Source organism: Ceratina calcarata, unplaced genomic scaffold (genome assembly GCF_001652005.2).
Source record: "Ceratina calcarata isolate Rehan_Ccalc_2016 unplaced genomic scaffold, ASM165200v1 scaffold92.2, whole genome shotgun sequence".
In the NCBI taxonomy this organism is placed as follows: domain Eukaryota; kingdom Metazoa; phylum Arthropoda; class Insecta; order Hymenoptera; family Apidae; genus Ceratina; species Ceratina calcarata.
The window spans coordinates 1257737-1280080 of NW_017180576.1; the positions used below are offsets into that span (position 1 = coordinate 1257737).

General features: G+C 38.0%; 1 protein-coding gene across 1 annotated transcript; it reads right to left on the reverse strand.

The window, feature by feature from the left end:
* Positions 1-14504: 14504 nt before the first annotated feature.
* LOC108631545 (sodium channel protein Nach) lies at positions 14505-21632 on the reverse strand. Its single transcript, XM_026819047.1, has 10 exons — positions 21517-21632; positions 21067-21130; positions 19059-19230; positions 18588-18733; positions 18100-18346; positions 17365-17647; positions 16276-16329; positions 15877-16045; positions 15703-15809; positions 14505-14874 (listed from the first exon to the last, which is right to left on the reverse strand). The coding sequence occupies exons 1-10, from the start codon at positions 21617-21619 to the stop codon at positions 14570-14572; spliced, it is 1650 nt and encodes a 549-aa protein (XP_026674848.1). The 5' UTR covers positions 21620-21632; the 3' UTR covers positions 14505-14569.
* Between the last annotated feature and the right edge of the window lie 712 nt (positions 21633-22344).

Sequence of the window (22344 nt, forward strand, 5' to 3'; positions counted from 1 at the left end):
CGGTCTTACCTACGTTCTAATCTAACTGTTAGAAAATATAAAGTTAAAAAGAAAATATACTAGTGACCGAAAATTGTATACAAAAGTTAACCCATATCACATATTAGTTGTTCGCAGTTGGACATGAAGAGGCAACAATCTAAATTCAGTACAATTTGTTTCCTAATTAATAAAAGAAATTTTATAAACCGACTTACTATTATTAGATTTGCTAGTATTAGAGGATTCATTCGCATAAAGAAAAGTGCAATTATGATACTTTATTAATTGTGATTTCTTTTAACAAAGAATTATTAGAACAATTGTACGTGCTGAGTCTCGGGAATTGTATCCAGACGTCTGTATTCGAGTCTTGGTCGGATAACGTGAAATGAGTTTCACAATTTTCCTCGATGTAATTTGAACTTTTCGCGGGGTATGGTGGAATTCAAGAAGCTTGGTACGAGCAAAACGAATGGGACCACATCAGCTCGGTGCGTACCTGCAAAAATTGTATTATATTATAAACCTTTGTAAATTTTTAATATTGTCCTTTTAAATCTGTCGTTTAGTTAATTCTCAGACAACAGCGAGGATTCGTGTTTCCTGATAGATTACGCGAGGATGCAGAAGCCACGAGCAATCTCTCGCCGCGACGTTATTGCGTTAGGACACTGTTCGATCGAGAAGAACACGCGAAAGAGCACAGACACACGCGCGCAACTTGCAATCAAGAAAAGGATCTGCGAACATCAAAGGCTGAGACCTCAATCAAATCCAATACCTCCTCCCTGCCAGCATCGCGCGCCGTCGTCGACGTCGTCGCGACTAGAAATTCAGGATACGACGGCGACGTATCGTGCCACAGAAAGAACTGCTCTTGTAAAAAGACTGTCGATCCGGCTGACTTTCTCTCTGAGGAATCGGAATTAAATTAAACGTCCGTTTAAGCAGTGTCCAATTTTAGATGTTACACTAGTTCCTTTCATTGTGACTCCTTTTTCAAAGGAGGGACATCTTTCGGTTCATGTGACGCGCGTTCCATTTCCGTTTGTGAAGTAGAAAATCTAGATCTTTCTCTGACCTCATTCTCTAATAATAATCGATCGAACATTAATTGATACCTTTAAACCATGTTCATTATTTTACTTCACATCTCATTTTATTCTACGTTTATTCTTTAGAATTTCAAACGCGTTCTAGTTTCTAAATCGAAATAAAACACTTTTCACGGTCTCAAATGGTAATAATCTTCACTTTGACACCAATTTTCTAGCCGAAATCAATAACCCGGGTCTTTTTAAAGTTCGCTAAATTCGCAATAATGCATTGGTGTCGATGCATAATATCGTCAGGTCGATCGATACGTAAGTACTGATATAAATGAGGACAAGCGTACTTCTAGTTTGAGAATTCGTATGATATCCGCTCTTGACCAAAGAAGGCGACCTCGAATTAAAGCTTTGTCGTGCGACACGAATATCTAACGATTGTCCAACAACAAAAAATTTACTAATTTTCTAATTTATACATACATTTTATATTGGAAAGTATATATGAAAAGTAGAGTTTTATTAAAATATCCTGGGTCGGTAACCATTTCGAGCATCGAGCCAACGAGTGCCATTGAACGTTGAACCTCGTATAAAAATCGAACACGCGTTTCTCTACACTCGATTACACTCGAAGACAAATAGTCGTAATCCAATCACAGTATATCCACTATCTCTCAGTTTATGGTGACCGGTAGGCCCCCTTTTCTTACAACACTGCGTATCGAGGTGGCGAACGGAATGGCGTTCACTTTTTGCTGAAACGTGCCCGTACAGAACGACGCTTCCACCTGATAAGATTTTATGGCCAACGAAATGTTTGATTCGCTCGATGCACTCTTTTGTTGCGCGCATTGCCTCGGATCAATCCAATCCCGATATCAAAGGCAATTGTACTTATTCCTTCTTCACAGAGGAGAATCAAAATCATGTTTCCCAGCGCATCGTCCATTTACACCTAAACGAATTACGGTCTTACCTACGTTCTAATCTAACTGTTAGAAAATATAAAGTTAAAAAGAAAATATACTAGTGACCGAAAATTGTATACAAAAGTTAACCCATATCACATATTAGTTGTTTGCAGTTGGACATGAAGAGGCAACAATCTAAATTCAGTACAATTTGTTTCCTAATTAATAAAAGAAATTTTATAAACCGACTTACTATTATTAGATTTGCTAGTATTAGAGGATTCATTCGCATAAAGAAAAGTGCAATTATGATACTTTATTAATTGTGATTTCTTTTAACAAAGAATTATTAGAACAATTGTACGTGCTGAGTCTCGGGAATTGTATCCAGACGTCTGTATTCGAGTCTTGGTCGGATAACGTGAAATGAGTTTCACAATTTTCCTCGATGTAATTTGAACTTTTCGCGGGGTATGGTGGAATTCAAGAAGCTTGGTACGAGCAAAACGAATGGGACCACATCAGCTCGGTGCGTACCTGCATACAGCGCGGCCGGTTATAACAACAAAATGTGAAACCAACACGATTACGGAAATCTGATTCACAGACGATGCAAATGGGAATTGCCTTCGCGGAAAACTTACCCTCTAACATTCTCGTCTACTTTGCATCCGACGCGTTTAAAACTTTCTGCTACATTGTATTCCTCTGCGATTCTACGTATAGTTCCTCTGTCATCATATTGAAATTAGGAAATGTACATGTACAAAATAATTAATTAAATAAATATACTAATTTTATTATAAAAAACTGTGTACATTGTATACCAAATTTCGTTGTCTTCTGATCTAACATACACAATGTTTATTGTCACACATGACATACATACGAAGTGTTCAGTAGTATATAAGTACATAGTACATGACATGTGTCCAGTATGGATGCCCAATAAGTTAAGTACATATAAAAATGGAATTAAAACATGATGAAAAAACTATATTTTACAACCGTTTATATATTTCATAATCCATTATTTGTAAACGAGCGCATTCTTATGGTTGTAAATAATAGTAATTTCGTGTATATAGACGTTACGTGGCCAAGATTTCTCATTTCTAATAAAAACCAAGACTTTAATCTGGCGATCTTTGCCCGCGTCGGTCGTTTACGAAGCTGGATAAATTACCGCAATTTTGTATCGAGTGACAGGTTCGAGCACACCGATAGGAACCAGCGACGGATAACTCATCAGTCGTTGATATTGATGCTCGCCACGCTCGGCTTCGGGCTCTGTGGTTCCTCGCCGCCAAAACAAAGTAATTTATCTTCGCTCTGATACTTCTGATCCGTTGTCTTACGCTCTCAGCTCGACCGGTCCAGCTAGCTACGTTACAAATCGCCCGACAACATTGGTTACTCTTCTGATCGTATCCCAAAATTCCGCCGCAGGTGTTACACCATAAAATGGAAATCTACATAGATTCCATCTTTTCATCAATAGTTTAAAAAAAAGTGCTTATTGTCTATCAAAAAATCTGATAGTAAATCATATAATCCTAATTATACAACAAGTAATAAATATTCTTTTTCAAGTAATACATATGTTTTCGATTATTCATTAAAATATTATACATTTTTATTCGTTCATGCTCTTACAATTCGTCTTATTCGATTATACGTTTTTCAATGTCGAAAGTCAATAAATTGTTGATTCTCAACGCTTATTAGGTACAAGATATATAATCGGTTTAAACTATGACCATGTTGATATCGCTAATACATATTTTCTCTTGTAACATATGAATATGAGGCTTCTGAACACACCAAGTACATACACATATCTTGGTCGTTTCGATATCTTACAACTGTGACCAGGGATTATTACCGTGCTTGGTTCTTGATGGGGTTATTTTTCTCCGTGAGCCCACTGACGCGACGCCGAAGGGCGTCCGATTCTCTTGACCCGCCTCGCCACCACAAAACGTTTAGTATGTGTCTCGTTAATAACACTCTCAGAGCTTGGGTCATATCGATCTTCTCGGATACCGTTTCATCTATGGAGCATTAGAGTTCTTTTCCGACAAATGGAAAAATTACAAATACCCTTTGGAACTGCATTTCTCTCGCAATTCGAACCGATTCGTCTCACTTTCAAAAGGCCAACGGAGTTTAGCGAATTGTTTTCGCAGAGACGAAATTTTTCAAACATCCGGTACTCGCAATCTTTAATGTTGATAGGTGGAAAAGAAAATCCAATATCAAGCGAGAAATAAAAATAATGCATGCGAAAGAAATCGCAGATATTTAGTAATTTTATTGATTTTCTTTCAATAGAGTGATATAGTAGTTTCTGAAAATGTTAATAGCCTAAAACAACAGTTTATGAAGTATAGTTTTCATATTTCAATAGAGTGATATAGTAGTTTCTGAAAATGTTAATAGCCTAAAACAACAGTTTATGAAGTATAGTTTTCATTGGTTTACAAAATTATTGTTCAAGATAATTCATGCAACTATAACAGGTCATATCTTTTTTTCACGATGTTTTCTGAACCAACTTCAATTTTATTGATCAAAATACTACATTCTTCAAAATACAAGTTCTCTCGAAATGTGAAAGGAGGCGATCGAAAGGAAAAATTTCGGTCCAACAAGCAGAGAAAACTTCTCAGACTCCAGAAAAGCTCTTCAAGAATGCGAAGATAAACGAAGCTGAACTTCCTTCTCGTGATATTAGAAATAGGTTCAGCGGATGGTAAGGAGGCAAAGTTTCACCGTCGAACGACGTGATCCGCTTTAACGCTTTAAAACGATTCGCAAACGAGGAGCTCGTTAGGAAAGAGTAAACAGATTTTTTTTCGACTGGAAGATTGTTTCCTTGTAAAAACACCGAAGCCTTTCGCTTTTCTACATCAAATCCGAAAGCGAAAACGTCTCTTAAAGTTGTTCATAAAACTTGTTCTCCCTTAACTTATATCATTTTTAAATTAGGATTTACTTCTTCACGCAAATTCTTGTAATTAAGTCCGACACTTCTACTAAAAACTTGCTCCAATTTCGTATCTCTTTCAGCAGGAAAGCAACTTCTTTTTAAAATAATACTGCCTTAATTGCTCAGTGCTTGTATGAACGCTTGTTGTAGACTCAAAAGTTTGGGTACACTTACCCCGTTTCTATTCTGCGTTCAAGCACGCATTCAAGCCTTTCTCGCGTTGCACTCAAGTACCGTAAACTGGGGTAGCATTTGACAGATTTTCGAAGCATTTTGTCATATAATTAAAATGTACAAATGTCCTTATACATTAATCTAGTTTGCATCACTAGAATGTTATATATGTACATTTCTCTGAAACTTCTAGTATAACAATTTATAAAGTCGTTTGTAACATCAGATACCAGTACGGACTTTTTTATTACTTTCTCATAAATATTACTCCAGTTTCTGTTACTCTAAATGAAATGGAACTACTTCAATGAATAGTACATAAACCATTAAACATCATGACAAGTCCATTTCGCTCAGGAAGATCCTTCATTAAAGTTTGCATAACTACTTTTGCACTTAATACAGTAGAACTTCCATTGTACAAAATAATTGTGGGGCAAATATGATCATAGGTGAAGCTTCTCACGTAATAGAATAACTCGTACTTTCAAGCCAAAATACAATATTTATTTATAAATAATTTATTATATAAAATAGAAAGTCAGAAAACAAATATTTTACAATCCTTCTCAGTTTTAAAGAAATCCAACCTATGGACTCCAAACTTTTTTAGTACCTAAATCATATATAATTTAATTAAGTATTTTTCAATTGCATGTTTCCAATAATAAGTGTCTCTATAATAGAGGTTCTATTGTAAAGCTTGTACTGGCATTGATCCCACGCTCGCTTCAGCTTGCAGACAGTCACAGAATGTACCATTGAAATCCGACACCTGCTCGGTAAAAATGAACTCCCATTGTTGTACCGTGTAAAGGCAAGCAGTGTCATTGCTCTACAAGCCAGGCGCGTCCAATTGTACGTAGCCACCGTTAACGGAACGCCGCTGCCGGTGCTTGTCAGGATAATCGTAAGGTTTGAATATCATCACCTGATGAATATGCATGCGTACCAAGAAGGATCATAGTTTGTCCGTTAGAATGTAACGCGGAGATGAATAGGATGATCGAATTGCTAGATGGAGATTGTGAAGGATTCTCGGTCGAGACCTTGTTTCGTGTTCCGAATAATCGATTAATTTCTCTTCGGATTCAACTAATTTTTGCATTATTTTTATGCCAGTGAATACATTTAGTGTATTTTTATGCAAAGTGGAACTTATCAGTTTATAAAAGTTTGTATTTTTTAGCCTTATAAAAGTTTGTATATGTATTTTTTAATCTAATTTAAATTTCATATAAACGCGTGAACTCTGCAGTCTAGTAATGATTATACTCGGTGATATGGGAAATTCAGAATCCTGGTTAAATGGCGTGTAACGTAAAAAATGCCCGCGGAGTCACACTTTTTTCCCATCGTGAAGCGAAACATAGCATCACGGTGCTAACGACTTTCGCGGTCTTTTTGTCGGCAAACATCTGCACTACAAACCGTTGGATAATCGTTGATGACCGGGCTCGAAGAAATGAAAGTGATTAGGGACACGGAATGGCGTGATCCAGGTGGTAGAAATCGTAATTGATTACTTTCCCGGCAACGCGGTGATATTGAATAGAAGTAATTATCTATATCTAAATCGTACTTTTTTGACACAGATAGTAAAAAATAATCTCATCATGTCATCTAATAACAATTTTAATTCGGTTACTAAACTATTTTTCAAATTTGTATCGATGTTAGTTAACATTTTAATCCTTCTTCAGAAAATTAACTATCGTTTAAGCACGATTTGAAGAAGTGGAAGTATTGCGTAAGTTATCTTAATACCTAATGACTCCCGGTGACTAATTTCCCCTAATCAGCTTGATTCTGTTCAAATAGATTTTGCATAAGCGTCACGTTTCTTAACTTTCGAATAAGATTGTAATTCACATTCAAGCGAACAATTCGTTTCACTCGATTAACGGTCACAGTTATTAACTAAAACTCGTTGAACTAAACTTCCAGCTAGTATTATCGTAGCAAGTGCGTATTAATAGTTGATTAAATCGGCGAAAACTTTAATCGCGCTCGTTCGCTAACGTTCATTAAATCGGCGAAATCGATAACCGTAACGCAGATTCGAGCCGGTTGCGCGGCACGATTCGCACAAACGACAATAAAACAATGCGCACGTTTCACGGTGATTATCAAGAGTGATTAGGCGACTGCTGGCGTTTTCATTGTTCTTCAACGAGGTCATGCTTTTTACCTGCGATTATTGAAATTCAAGTTTGTTCTTGTATCATGTGAAAATACTTTTATATGAACACATTTGTCCCTCAATTAATTCATGTAAAGTATGTGGATTCTGCTGTATCTAAATCCGTCTCAAAGATATAGTCTTTCAAAGTTTCGCTGTTCAAGTGCCCGGCGGAATCCCCGCGGAATTTCTGCATGTTCTTGCCTGTTTCGAGAATCAAAGGGTTATTTTCTTGGAACCGTATCTGACAGTATCTAAAGTCTAGAGTTCTGAAGTTCTGGAGTCTAAGTCTAGGGTTAGTGCATGTTCGTAATTGGGTTGAGGTGCAAAGGAGACGTCTGAACCGTGTGAGAAAGATAGCGATAGCAGCGACGAAAAAATGTACGGCAATATCTCGAAAAAAGAAATAGAATCAGAATAAACTAGGCGACATTTTAAAGAATATACGTTTCCGCTGCTGATGAAGGCAGTTACTTGTTGCAAAGTTACGAATGATTAAAATTTTGTGTTGTTTAATAGACGTTAGCATAGAAATCTTGTAAGTGGATATTCTGTTTTCGATTTTTCTCATCCAAATTGGCTAGATTAAACGGTAACTCATTTGATGCGCAAACCATTTTTTAATACATGCAAATAATGTTTTATGACGTAGTACGAACTGTCGTAAAGCCAAATCCTGGCAGCTAACCGACTAATAAAAAGATTCTCGACGGTACATTTAATAAGCTCGTGACTCAGACACTTGAGGCTTGCCAAATTAAGGCTTCTCTTAAAAATCTCACGTGCGATCACGTACCCTACAAACGTAATACGCATCTTTAATGTACGGTCAATTGCGACGTGAGCTCTCATAAGAAATGATACTCGACCTTAAAGCCTTAAAGCGTGGTGATTCAAAGATTGTAAACACTAAGGAAGCTTTTTACCAGTGAACCCAGTTTCATTTTATGTTCAATCATAAGCCGTGTTTGAAAGAATTAAAAGTTTCATATCCAACGGTAGGTGTATGATTTCCAAACACCCGTTGTTAATTTTAATCCTTCATAAATTGTGCCTCTTGTATCGGCCTGCCCGATCGATTCTTAAAACAACAAGGAACAGATCGAATCATAAATCTGCAGTTTTCTGTAAGAATCGATGGGATTTATAACTGTTTGCTTTGAAGCTCCGCAAAGAATAACGCTCTTCCTGTAAATTTTTTCTCGAAACTTTAATCGGGGTCAGGGAAAAGCCCGACTGCCGAGTTTTACGACGAATCCGGCAACGCAGCCATAAATTCGTTCCATCTAAAAGGAGACTCTTTCTTAAATATCATCGTAAGTATAGCGAGCTACCAGTCTTCTTTACGATTATATTTTCTTCGCCACGCTATACGTGAGATATACGCCGTTCAATGCAACGAAGCTATCAGCTTCTCCGGAAAATTGCGTTTCTTCGCCTCGAAGAATAAACTGAATACAGAATGATGGTAACACATTGTGTATTTAATGGGAAATCTTGGCAAAAGGGATGATCGTTCGATTACTTACACCGTGAATCTCATAAGAACGCTACGTCAGACCCTATTGAAAGCTTATCTTATTAAACATAAAGAATTTCTTAAGAAAATTACATATCACTTCTTAATACAGTGAAACCTTTAGTACATGAACTAATGTGTAAATAAATTGAAAGTTCTACCGTAATTATAATTTTTTTCTACATTTTTAATGCATTCCGATCAACAATTGCAAAGATTTGTGAATATGATGATCACGCATCATTGCACGAAGTTCTGAGTTCGCGAATTGGACTTATTTCTGGACGCAATTTCGCCCGTCTTTCATCAAATTCTTTGCGACTATCAGGCTGGAATGTTTGCAGTACAACCGCCAATATTTTGCTAATACTTCAGTGCAACCCGACTGCACAATATGCCCAGCCGTTGGATATCCGTAGAGAACAGCTGGCTTTCGTCCGCGGTTCATACCGACCGAAATGCCTAACGAGAAACAGTGGAGAAACAGCCGGATGTGCAGCGAAATATTCTCGCGTGCAAAAACTCTCGACACGTCGCGCTGCGCCGTGAAAATTGTAACGTTAATTAACCGATTATTTACGGTGAACTGGCTACGGAAATATAACCCGCGTCGAACGACATTCGAAACAAAACGAATCGCCGCTCCGCGGTATACAAAAAAGTCGAAATTTATATGGGCCCGATGAAAGGGCGTGTGTGCGCACACGAAAAACACGATGGAGATAAACGAGCCTGCAGGCGGAATAAAGTTAAAACGAGTTTATATTGAATTACTCTGGATATCAATGTACGGGTGAGGATATTTGATGCAGTAAATTTTTAATTAAGTCACTGATTGAAGGGTGTGGACTGAAAATTATTTTTATTGAAACCGTTAATAAGAGAACCAGAGATGAAAATATTTGTGTTATGATGAAATTTCATAAAAAAAATATCCATCAATAAAGAAGAAATTTAAGTTCGGGACATTAAGCAATTATATTCGTTATTCCTCTAACAGGATTCAGTGGTAGAATTGTTATTATTCAGGTATGAGAATCGTAAAACGCATTCTGCTCGCTGCGCTGGTCGCCAGGCGTGATATAACGATTCCATGTCAAAAGGATCATGTATCTTGGTCTTGATTACCGATTCAGCTCGTTCATCTCACGTACGGTCAGTTCTCCGTTACTGTTGGAAAGCTTGATTAAGCTTCAAAGCACGTCTATAGTTTTGACGTTAGGTAATATAGCTTTTTAAGACATTTAGTGTTTAAGGCAATAATCATTTTATTCTTACAAAATCCTGATCAAGGTATGACCTGAAAACTGAGTACGGAATCTATTGTTCAACAAGTGATTCGAACAATCGATTAACCTTGCGCCTCAGTTATTAAAGGAACAAAACTTGAAGGACTTCATTGGGTGTTTCGTGACCAACATGATTCAGTGAGTTTGAGTGCACTTGCTGCAATCCAGTCTCGTCTATCTCACGCTCTATCGTCCCAAGCGTGTCACTGGTGTTGCGTACGTGTGTCGTTATGAAATCGCGGCCGGTCGTGAATACATTACAAGGTAGATGCACGTGCAACCGTCGGCGACGACGGCGACAACCTTGCAAGCTTCGTGCAGGGACGAGCGAGTGGCGCACGTAAATTAGATCAAGTTTACATGACGTTAATCGAATCTCCATTGTACGTAGTACACTCGGCCGCGCCTTACCATTGTTGATACGTTAGCAGAGTCCGTCGCCTTCAGTTGGAATCATTCGTCGCGAACGTTTCTGTACTAGTTCGCACGGGGATTCTCGCGCTGTGCAGTGCCGTCGACTTTAGTCGCAGGGAATTTATTCGCGATTGTTTGCCAAGGTATTAACACTTCTGAGTAACTTGCAGTCGCTGTCTCGGTGTTTCGCTTTCGGGTCTATCCAGGTTGTTTTATCGTGTAATTCAGTTGCAAGCATGCTTGCTTTTGAGAAATAACTCTGTTTGAAGTTTGTACGTAACCGTTTTACTCACAATACCCGATTTAATGGTTTATCTTGTAATATTTGTTCTATATCGTATTATAAAAGATTATTGTTCACTAACTCCGTAGACTACAAGGTACATGATGGAAAGGATCACAAATTATTTTTCTTTATTAATAATTTTAGATGTTTCACTGACACTATGTTTAAACTACTTCAGTGATGTGATACGAAATAAACTAGTACCTTCGACATCGATAATCACTGTACATTTTAAAGTTACCATTAAAATTCGGATAATATTTATAATAACTCTTTTAATTCTGTAATGGAATGGGACGAGCAATTTCACTCAAATCGTGGGAGTTATACAGCTATCGAACTTTTAAACAAAGCCCGGATTATCCTTTCACGATTTTGTACCATTTACCTAGCTCGGAGCAGATTTATGGAACAACACTGTGCATCAGTTACGTGGCATACGTGGCACGCACTGTTATTTAAAAACAAAGCAGTAATCGACGCCTCTCGGTTCGTTTTTTTCTTTTTTTCAGAGATTTGGTCGTTCATGGGTATGGAAGTTATCCGATTTCATGGGCCTTAATTGCGTTCAATTTTCAGCGATATACTTTCATTAAATTCGCATTGTAGAATAAATTTTTATATTGTACTTTCTCGAGGAAATAGAAAAGAATGTTGTCCGAGTGAGTGAATTTAAAAAAATCGAACAGTTAAAAGTGCATAGGTACACGTTTGCGAATAGATTTTCGTTCCCAGTGAACTATAAAGATTCCAATTTTCGCCTTAACGCGTATTAATTGCAATGACAACGCATTTGATGCCTTCATACTGTGCACATACGCACCCATTCCAACTGAAAATTATAGATTGTAAGACACATCATGTGCATACAACGTTTTACTTTAAGAACACTTATTATGCATCAATCTGATAAAAGCAGATGCCAGGAATTCCGACTATACTGGAGAACAAGAAGAGAAGGCCTATTTGATTACAAACGCAAACCAGATAAACGAAACGGCTGCGTGTGTTCATGCGTCAAACATACCGCTGTTACTAATTATTTCTGTTAATGAATTTCCAAAGTAAACAGTACGAGCCATGGAGAAGCAGAGATGAAACGCTGCGGATATGTGGGAAGTCTGGTATTGCTCCTCTGTACGCGGCTACGGCGATAACTGTACGCAGTAGCGTTACGTTGAAATTTCACAAAGCGAATCGCGATACCGCAGATGTTCGTCGAGGAAGTACGCAATCCCTGTTCGTATGAATTATCGCTTGGTCTGATCTAACACCGCATTACCGCGCCGCGCCGTTAACCCCAGGCGTAACAAAGCATTTACTAATTATTGAAACGAGCCTCGGCTTTGATACGCGCCACCACTAGTAGAATAGGTGCGGCATGATCAGACATTCCAGTATTCCATTTTCCATACGTCTTTATGGATCGATGTACTAATAATAATAATCGAAGTCTGTAATTTTTGTTAACCAATTTTGCAAAAGTCGATACTGTTGAAGAACTTTTTGATAATTTCAAAAGGCTTTAACATATTTTATGTTCTTACACGATGAACCACTATTTCCCATTGATTTTAGATTTTAATAGAAAAGTAGGTCCCTATTCGATTAACAATTCTCATGTACTCTCAGATTATCAGAAATTAGATCCCAGTTGCGATATTATGTCATATTGTATTAATAATTACATTATTCTTCTGCAACTCTTTAATTTTTCTTTGAACTTTTATTACGAATCTATTTATTAGCAAAAGAGTCTATGGTCAGATTGAAAGTCCCATTATATTATACATCAACATTAAAGCGAAAATCCCTTTAAAATGATCAAAAACTTCCTTAAAGGTATGGGAATTCATTTAAACAGTGTAGAAAATTGATTATACATATTATTACAAGAATGGTAATAACGGACTGAGAAATGCTGGATGTTATTCAGCAAACGCTGGAATATGATTACTCGGGGTGAATCGTGAAAGTCAATGGAAACGTTCCGACATTTCCATTCACGTCGGCCTCTTGAAAGGTTGCCTATTATGACAGCCGGGCAACAATTAAGAGATATCAATATCTATTTCCACAAAGCGGGCTCCGGCTCTAGTAGTCGCCGGTAATAATTCACTCCGCTGGATAGCTCGTTCACGCTGAATTTCGCCTTCATCTGCGGGCGGACCAGCACCATAGCGCAAAGTCGATTCGTCTCAAAACCTCCTCGTTCGAATGATCGAATTCCATAACAATGGGGGAGTAAAGCCGGATTACCCGGTAAATATACAAACGATACCGTCGAAAAAGCATCGACTTTGAGCTTTTAATCTGTCGAAGATCCTACCCGCTTCACGCGGCCCCCACCGATAGCTTTGATACCGATCGAACATGCTGAGTTCGTAGTTTTAAACGCTGTGCTGATGGGACATAAAACTTCGTGCGACTTTTTCATTAGTATAATTGACAAATCAATTTTCGCCTGGATATTGGCAAATAGTGTATAAAATTTGGCTAAATTTAATTAGTATGGTGATTGGCTCCATGGTTTTCAATTGCTTCGTGCTCAATTTTAATTCTTTATTTGATGAACGAAGCATAATTCGTGCTACACTATTTGAGTCACCAAATTCAGTTACTAATGTAATTAAATAGTTGTAATAATGTACGATTCACATTAGTTAATTTACTATTAATTCAACATTAGGGCATTTATTCGTTATGCCAGTACGTCAAATTTTCAGTTTAATGAAAAAATTGTACATTTATTCAGAGATAAAATTTTATTAAAACTCGCACTATAATCATTAATTATACATATATTCTGTCAATGAAGAATGAGTAATAAATGAACATTGACTTTGATGTTATAATTTAAAGATCAACTAAAAATCTTACGACCACGCACTTAATTCAGATCAGTTATTAGCTAGGACTTACGGATTACAGTATTTTTCTTAACGAAGAAACCGAGGAATTAAATTTAATTAGTTTCTTTAATTAAAAAGTATCAGAGAGCTCGTTTAAAATTGAAACCTTGTTACGCAATTATCGGCGATCCTTCCACCGTCCGACTTCATTCATTATGGTAGGTTTTCGACCGGATTTAATGACATCGACAAGCAGTATTTTCACGTCATTTCATAACACAAAATTATGGTAATGCCGAGTATCGTTGACGCGTGTTTCCATGATAATATGCAGCAGTCGTAAAAACGTCAACTCGATGGTTCGCATCGCTCTAGCAATTTTCCGCCCGATTAAACGTGTGATTTAAACATTAGAAGTCATCGATAAACATGTCTACGTAGAATCCATGCTAATATTTCAACCTACGCACGGGCCAACACGCCGCCCAATTTATTTAGCATCTTTGACAGCAATACCATACGTCCGTTCGGTGGAGATTAATTTTACTAATCTCGTTCCTTCTATTTTAATCATTGATACAAGTAATAATGAGGGAACGTGACCGAAAACACGGTGCGCTGTTGGAGAGACCGTTTCCACGCCGATGAGAATTTTTCCGTTTCTGATTCTATGCCACGCTTGGTGAGATCAACTTTAATGCTTTAAGCGAGCTTATACCAAAGGCTCGTTAGGAAGCTTATGGCGCATGACTGCGTTCCATCGCAGCTGGCTGGATTCCCTTCTGTTGGATCCCGGGAGAGAAAGAAACCCGGGGAATATCGCTAATTCATCTAGCAAACACGTGTCGCGTCGCTCTTTGTCCAAGATGAACCTACACGTACATACCAGATAATTTCATTCGAATGTTTCCTGTCTCTAAACAATTCTTGTTTTTCCATGAAATACGCTTTTCAACTGACACGAACAAACGAGAATAAAAGTTTTATCGAAAAGCGTGTTACCGTGAATACGATTCCGTTGGTTCTCCACCGTTCTCACGTTTGAGTACAACGAACCCCAATAAATTGTCTGTATCTGTGTTTGTTTAATTTTTATCCCCTCCTTGCCTTTGCTCGGGCCCTTTACGAGCTCGATAAGGAAACACCCGACGAAATAGACGAACTCAACGATCAGGATTAAATTAAAACCAATGAAAATGCCGCAAATACTAGCGGCGTCACCTGTGAAACCACTGAATTAGTAAATAACTCACAACCAACTGAATGCAGTGCAATAACTCATCGGAAGACTAAGATAAAGATTCCTGTTTGCGGAATGCTCGCGCAATCGTTCAACGTAGTACATAATAAAATTCGCGAGCTCTCTTCTCGGTGAGTTATATTTTTGAGCACGGCGGCACGTAAGAAAGACATTCATATTTTCAGGTGACGTCGCCGGGAAAAAAATGTTTCCCTGCAACGCGTTACGCGAGGAAAGAAAGCCAGTGGATTTTCCTAACGAAAAATGCGACTTCTTTATCCCGGCGCGAGTACATTATGCTACTTGTAACCCACGTCGTGAGCGGGTATGTACACAACACGATGGATCAGCTCGTAGCTGAAACTGTTCCCACAGCTTTTATTTCATCCACTGGCTAACGGATTACACATAGTGTGGAGACTTCACGTCGCCAATCTTCTTCGTTACACAACGGAATCCTGTCTTGATTTAGGATCGTACTCCTCTCGAGACTTTCTAGCTAAAATTTCTTACACTTTACATCATATGTACATATGCGAGTACTGCTACGTTCTTGTTACGTATAAGATATTTATTTTTTTATATTCACGGGTTAAAGAGCCCTTTGATATATACGGTATAAACAACGAGCAGTAGGGACGAACATAATATAAGCTGAAAGTTATATATAGCTCCGGTAAAAAAAAATAGATGTTTCATAAAATACGAATAGAATGAAAAGCATTTGTTGAATCATAACTGTAAAATGTGTAACATCCATGATTTTTATATGCACCTATTGTGAAAGATTTAGTCTATTTTTTACTCACCCATAAGTTCGTACCAACGAAAGATAACATCTTGTCTTAATCTCGTTGTACCAAACTTATTAAAGAATATAGTTATAGCGGCATGATCCTCGATCTTGGTGTCACCCCTTCGAATATCCAAACATAATACAGCTGATACGTAACTACGCGGAGTTGAAACAAACAGGAACTCACAGTAATTTGACAACGTCCTGATTTGATCTCAAGACAGTGGTAAACTGTTTCGCGGTGTATTTGACAGCACTGCATTCGGGATAGCACTTATAACAAAGCAGAACCTTCTCTTTGTCCATGCCATTGTCTTCGTATAAATTCTCGTGCGGTATAACGGAAAACCATTTAGCTGAAAATAGGAAGCCCCGTTCTAATTACATAATTTATTTTTAATCCAGGCGAAAAATAGAGAAATTGCGAGCATCGCGAACCCACGGAATTGATCTACTGCAAGGAGTTCATTAATTAATCAGAGAAAGAGAGAGAGAGAGAGAGAAACTATGTAGGAGCGGTAGTAATTCAGCTGAACAATTCATTGCTCCCATGATTTATGCCTATGAGTATCTTGATAATGCTTACATTTGTGTTGCAACAAACACGGCACGTCTCCCAAGTCACAGACTTTCCTGGACCCTGGAAACGGTAAATAAACGGGAACTGTGAAATGTGCGAATGGATTTAATTAAAACAGAGAATAATTAACGTTGGATAATGTTATTAATAATTAATTGGACTGAGCAGTATTAGGTATTCGAAGACCTCTAATTATTTAAAATGCAACGGGAAACAAAAGTTTCAAACCAGTGAAACAGTGTTGAATTGTATAAAATGCACCACGATTGTGAGATATGAAAATTTAGGATAAATAATTACGCGAAATTATTCAATAGAATTGCAAGCTCTTTTTGCAAATTCTCGAAATTTTCATTTGTATTAAGAATACAAAATTATTTACGTGAGCATGATGTTGGATTGAAATTAGATTGTTAAAAGCGAAGGTAGAAACAGGTCGAGGTTGAGATTGTCTTCGAATTCGTCAAGGTGTTCCTTTTTCCCCCCGCTTAATTTCACGCTTGGTGCGATCCGCTTTAACGCTTTAAGCCGCGAAAGCGAAGTCGTTGAAAAGCTCGCGCGCGGTACGAGTCCGTGCAGATGGACTCAGCCTCGTAGCTTCTAATCTCGGGTGAAGAAGGGACTGGGGGCTGTTAATGTCTACCAAAGGCTTCAAGCCTGGTCTACAGCCGCCGCGGTTCATTTCAACCCTCCCAGCGAAAATGAAAGTGAGCTGGAGCGCCTTTTAAATCTTTCCTTTGGCCGTCAGTGTCGGCCTTGTCGCTATCTTTGCTCTTAAACGTTACGCATTAACGCGTAATAATCTAAGGGAACTATTCATATTTCTTCCTTTATGCTCATTATCTGGACGATTTTCATCTATTATAATCGGAAAATGTAAAATACAAAAAAAGTGTCACCAAAATAAGGCCTATCCTTTTTTAATGATACTTTGCTCCAGTTACTATGCTACAACCCATGACTGCACCAATTCGATAGTTTTCGTTTAAGAATGCTTCGCCCTAGTAAACCTGTTTCAATAATCCACTTAGAAATTAATAATCCACTAGAGAAATTCTATATTAGGTATTATTAATATACTTAATCGTTTCTTACCTCGATTCGGCAAGAAGAAGGGTACACAGCCGCAGATTCTTAACATGTCCTCGATTTTGCAATCGACGATGCAGTCGCTGTACGTGTAGAATGCACGGAGGGGAGTCATCTCATCTGGAAATACGCAGTCTCGCGTTTCCAACGGGTAAGGTATGATAGCCCTCTCGCTGTAAGACATGATCGCCTGTACCTCCATTCTCAGGTGTATCTTCGGTGAAACGAGGAAGTCGATCACGCCCCCGCTAGTCATATCCGGGTAATCGTACGGATTGAAGATCGTCACCTGACGAAATAACAAACAGAGACGCGTCGAGAGCACGTTTAAGTTCCCAATATTCATGAATAACAACGAGAGGTCGACGCGAATCGAATGAAACGACGCCGCCGCCACCGCTCCGCGTGAGATACTCGCTTGGCGCATATTTACGGTGTAGGCGAGCCGTTCGTTGCTCACGAGGAAAAACTGCAATTTGCATAATGCACCGGTCCTCGCCTTCTCTCGCTTGCCGTTGCCGCCACGGGATAATCGCCGCGAGCTACCACGACCCACATTTCCGTCTCGGCGTAATTACGGTTAACTCGGTTCGGACGTCTGATTCGAATATGGAAATTTTTGTCGAATCGCTCCGCAACGAACCGGTTTCACCGCGAATTAAGATAACAGAAAATTTTATTATTCTATCAACCACGAGGATGACTATAATCTTGACGAGACTTCAAATAATTCGGAGTTACGTTAAACTCGATGAAAAGATAAAAGATTTGAATTTTATCAGCTACGTAATAGAATTGAGCAAGTTGAAGCAAATTGAAAATGTGAGATGAAGATACAGTCGAATGGAAACTTACCCTCCAACCTGCGCTGGGAAAGATAGAATAGAAGTAATCGTCTAAAAATGGTTCCAACAACACAGACAACCCTCCGACCTCAGTCAAATTCTGCACCTTTACCGGTATTGTTCGGTGATCAATCATGCTACTCCTAGAGAAACAATAAAATTTCTTATAAAATTAGCGAAAGCAGATGGGAGACGCGAAGCGCTGCCATTTTCTACGAAATAATTTCCTAAAGGCTGAGCGTGGAGCTATTAGCGGATGGATTAGATCGGATACCAGCGGAAGTTCGCAGACCTGGCGAAACTGATGAAATATAAACGTGACGCAAAGCACATACATGATGCATTAACGTTGCGCGGTGAAGATTACGTATACTGGAAACTCACAAGGGCGTGTCGTCTCCTTTAGTGGCATAATTGAAGGTGCAACAGAAGCCGTCTTGCGTCTTGCGGAACGTGAACACTTCGGTACAGTTCCGTTCCTCGTCGTGAAATCGACACTTCGACAGCATGGAGGCACAGTCTGGCGTCAGCTGAAACGTTTGATCTTCGGATATCGGTCAATACCAAACAGACTTCGTTAATATCAACCTGCTCAGGCTTCGATAAGCGCTTATTACTGAACTACATCTATAGGGAAATTGTATCTGTTAAAAATATAGAAATGTACTCAATCTTCAAGTAGAGTATCGACAGAGAAATGCATATTGTTTTTAAGGAGTAAATTAAATTCCTATGTAGATTGTATTTTCTAAGTTGGCACTAAAAACGTTTTACTTTGGACAACAATTTATAGAATCTACAATTTTAACGAGTAAGAAACGGGAAAATACCTGCTTTAATGACAATTTAACTTACGCGTTTCATTACATCAGTGATATTGAAAGCTGCACCGTATAAGATGGCTAGAAGTTGATCGATTCGCTGCTTTGGAGTCTGTAATTTAATCTCGGAGTCATAAAGATCGCCCAGTTGCAAGATCATGTCCAGAATTTGGTCGTGTGATCGATCAGAGATATTCGCGGCGACTCTGTTGGCGCGGGAACGATATATTAATTAAATTAGATCTGAAGGGTTGAAAAAACGTCTGTCACGGAACGCTGAAATTTATGATGCGCATAGAGAAAAATGAACGGCAGCTTTGAAATTGATTAGGCAACTTACACGGACACGGTCAGTTTACACGACGAGTCGAGTAAACGATGAAAAATGATCAAATGTAACCAGCGACGAGGGAAATCGATATTGCCTGATATCGGTCAAAAATTAAATTAAACATTCTGCTTTTCATGAAAATTAACGAGCTTGCGCTCGCTAGTGGACAGGTGAAGTTTGTATGAATTCGTGAAAACGAATCGCCTCGCTTAAAATTACATGCTACGTTAAATGTTAAACTGGCTGTACATCACGATTTAGTGAATTAATGTAATATCAACATTATTTCTGCATCACGAAATGTCTCAAAACAATTAATTTGAATATTCTTCGTCGGATGGTATAATGAAAGCTTTTTTCAATACAGTCTGAAAATAACTTCCTTGACTGATTATTAATGTTCGAGTTTTTGCGAATCCGAAGCTAATTAGGGACGTGTTTTTAGGTTCCACTTTTAATGAACGCTTTTTTCACGAACGCGAGGAACTTTTCTAAATACACGAGCGAGTTATTAGAGACCGATATTCCTCGTTAACTAACCGTATTACGCTACATCATTTTACCATATTTCATCAATACTTCAAAACTTACAAAACAGGTACAGTCTGTACACAAGAACTTTTCTTACCCGGCTACGCCAAAAAAAATGGTATTGTGTTTGTAATGTATTTTAGGTCGGTGCACATAAAATATTGTATTTTTCAAACTTAACGGATATTCCTGTAAAATATACGCGTGTTATGCAGAGCTGCAGAGTCAACAATAAAAATTCACGACTTCGATGTCGACTACGACTCCATGATAAAATAAATCCATCCTAAATAGTTAAAACTGTGATAACAATAAAGATAAATAAAGCTAAACAATAATAAAAATAATAGTGCCAGTAACAAAAAAATATTTATTATACATTCGTCTGCTGGTGAAAAACATTTTAAGCTGCAGCGATTCTAAAAGCCAGAAAGCTAACTCAAGAATAAAAAATTTCTGTCCGAGGTTCAATTTTTTAACTAAAAGTAAAAATTAAAAATTACTCGTGTCAACACTTGTTCCCAGATACAACGTGCGTCTATACAAAATGCAGTATAAAATTCGAAATAAGGTTCAAAGTCATATATTCTATAAAATGGTTCGAGGAAAAAGAGAAATAGATTTATTATACCTTTCAATTAATTCTTACAAAATGTATTAACATGGAGTCGGAATCGGCATACTTTCTTCCTATTCAGAGTCCAGCGGTCGAAAATTCCATTCCAACACCAACTACGACTCCGCGACTCCGACTACACAGCCCCGATATTACGTACTTGATTTGAAATTTGTTTTTACATTTTCGTAGTTTTGTGCATTAAAGGTAACTGTTCATTTTCTTGCGTGAAGTTCATGGTGTAAAGTCCGACGAGTTTCCACGAAATTATTTCCGTAGTTACAACGCGAGGTATAGACGCGGTTCCGTAAGTATTGGAAATAGAATTTTCGTTGAAAATGGCTGGGTGTAGCACTGGGATTCGTTTATGAACGAGGAGTAATTCTAAACGCGAAACTACAGCCTAGAAGACCGTAATCGAAATTATTCCGTGCGGAACCCGGATTTCTAGGGTACTCTGTACGAGTGTGTATGTCAAACCGTTCGATTGCACTCTTTTTTGCAGCCACGGGCACACTCCCGGTGAATGGCATTCGTGTTTATTTAATACCAGAATCCACTCACACTTCGCTTGCCAATTCCATGGCAGATCGACGACTTATTCGGTTGATGCTGCAGATGGCTACACCTGAAAAAACGATACGATTTTATCGGTGGAAATGTTACCCGGGAATTTAGAATTTTAAACGGCATGAAAGGACTAAAAAATTTCTTTACGGGTATTTTCATTTCACATGAAAATAACAAAGAACTGATAACAGTAACTTTTATTTACGAAAATAAGAATATGATTGAGGGAATAATTCAGGCATCAGTTTGAACAATTTTAGTTAGGAACACTGAAAAGCGAAGCTGACACCTTTCCATAATTCGCATAATTTCAGCAATCTGTGCTGAATTGGAACGAACGATCTATCAATTCCAAAACGGACCAGCTCGTCCCGCAAGAAATTACATAGTCGCTGGCCAAGGTATTTTAGTAATTCAAATTCTGTTAAACGCGTCGAATTTTACCTGGGAAATGTAATTCGTGCGTGGGAAACTGTTCAGTGCTGACACTAGTGAACAACGGATTTTCCATGGATTCCAGATAACCGTAGTAAGTTATAAATATCATCGCCGGGACAGTGATAGCGTATATAAGAAACCATAGCGTTCTGAAAGCGTACATAGGAGCTTCGATAAAAAATGTTCTTGAAAGAATGCTAATTTTGTTGATTAAAATTGTGGTATTTTAAAGAAATCATATTAATTCACAGTAATACACTTTGCGTCCTTATATGAGAATATTTTCCGGTCGTCAGGTACCTCTTCAAAAAGAGGAAAGTCAAATACCCTCTTAAATATGAAAACTTGAGTAAATCATTACATTGCCTTGTAATTATAATACATGAATTACCTGTCGAACCATGTAACTTTCGGATCGACGAAGTATTTAAAACCAGACAACTTCGTGTACTTGCAATACAACGTCGAGTATTTAATCAATGTTCGAACGAAATGCGATCCGAACGGAACCCGATAGTTTTCCATCGAACTCCGATCGTATGATCTGACGTCCGATTTTCCTTTGTGCGCCAACGATTCACTCATTTTCTGATGCGATTAATCACGGAAAAGTTCACTGACTGTAACTCGTTTTCAAATTTGATATAAATGAATAATTAACAACGCAATGACCTAAATTGGTAAAGTTATAAACCGTAACGATTTAAATAAAATAATGTGCAACGAAAAATTCACTCTCGGACAAGATAACAATACTTATCTGAACTCTTTATGGAAAAAGCAAGGAAAATAGAAAAAACTGTAGAAAATACGGATTCGTAATCGGTAAACGAG

Excerpts from the sequence above, each read along its gene's own strand:
- LOC108631545 (XM_026819047.1), bottom strand. The coding sequence starts at position 21,619 with ATGATATTTATAACTTACTACGGTTATCTGGAATCCATGGAAAATCCG. Across the intron at positions 19,231-21,066 it reads ATGGAATTGGCAAGCGAAGT|AGTCGCCGCGAATATCTCTG; the intron begins GTGAGTGGATTC and ends CCGCGCCAACAG. Across the intron at positions 15,810-15,876 it reads CAGGACGTTGTCAAATTACT|GGGTGACACCAAGATCGAGG; the intron begins GTGAGTTCCTGT and ends GGATATTCGAAG.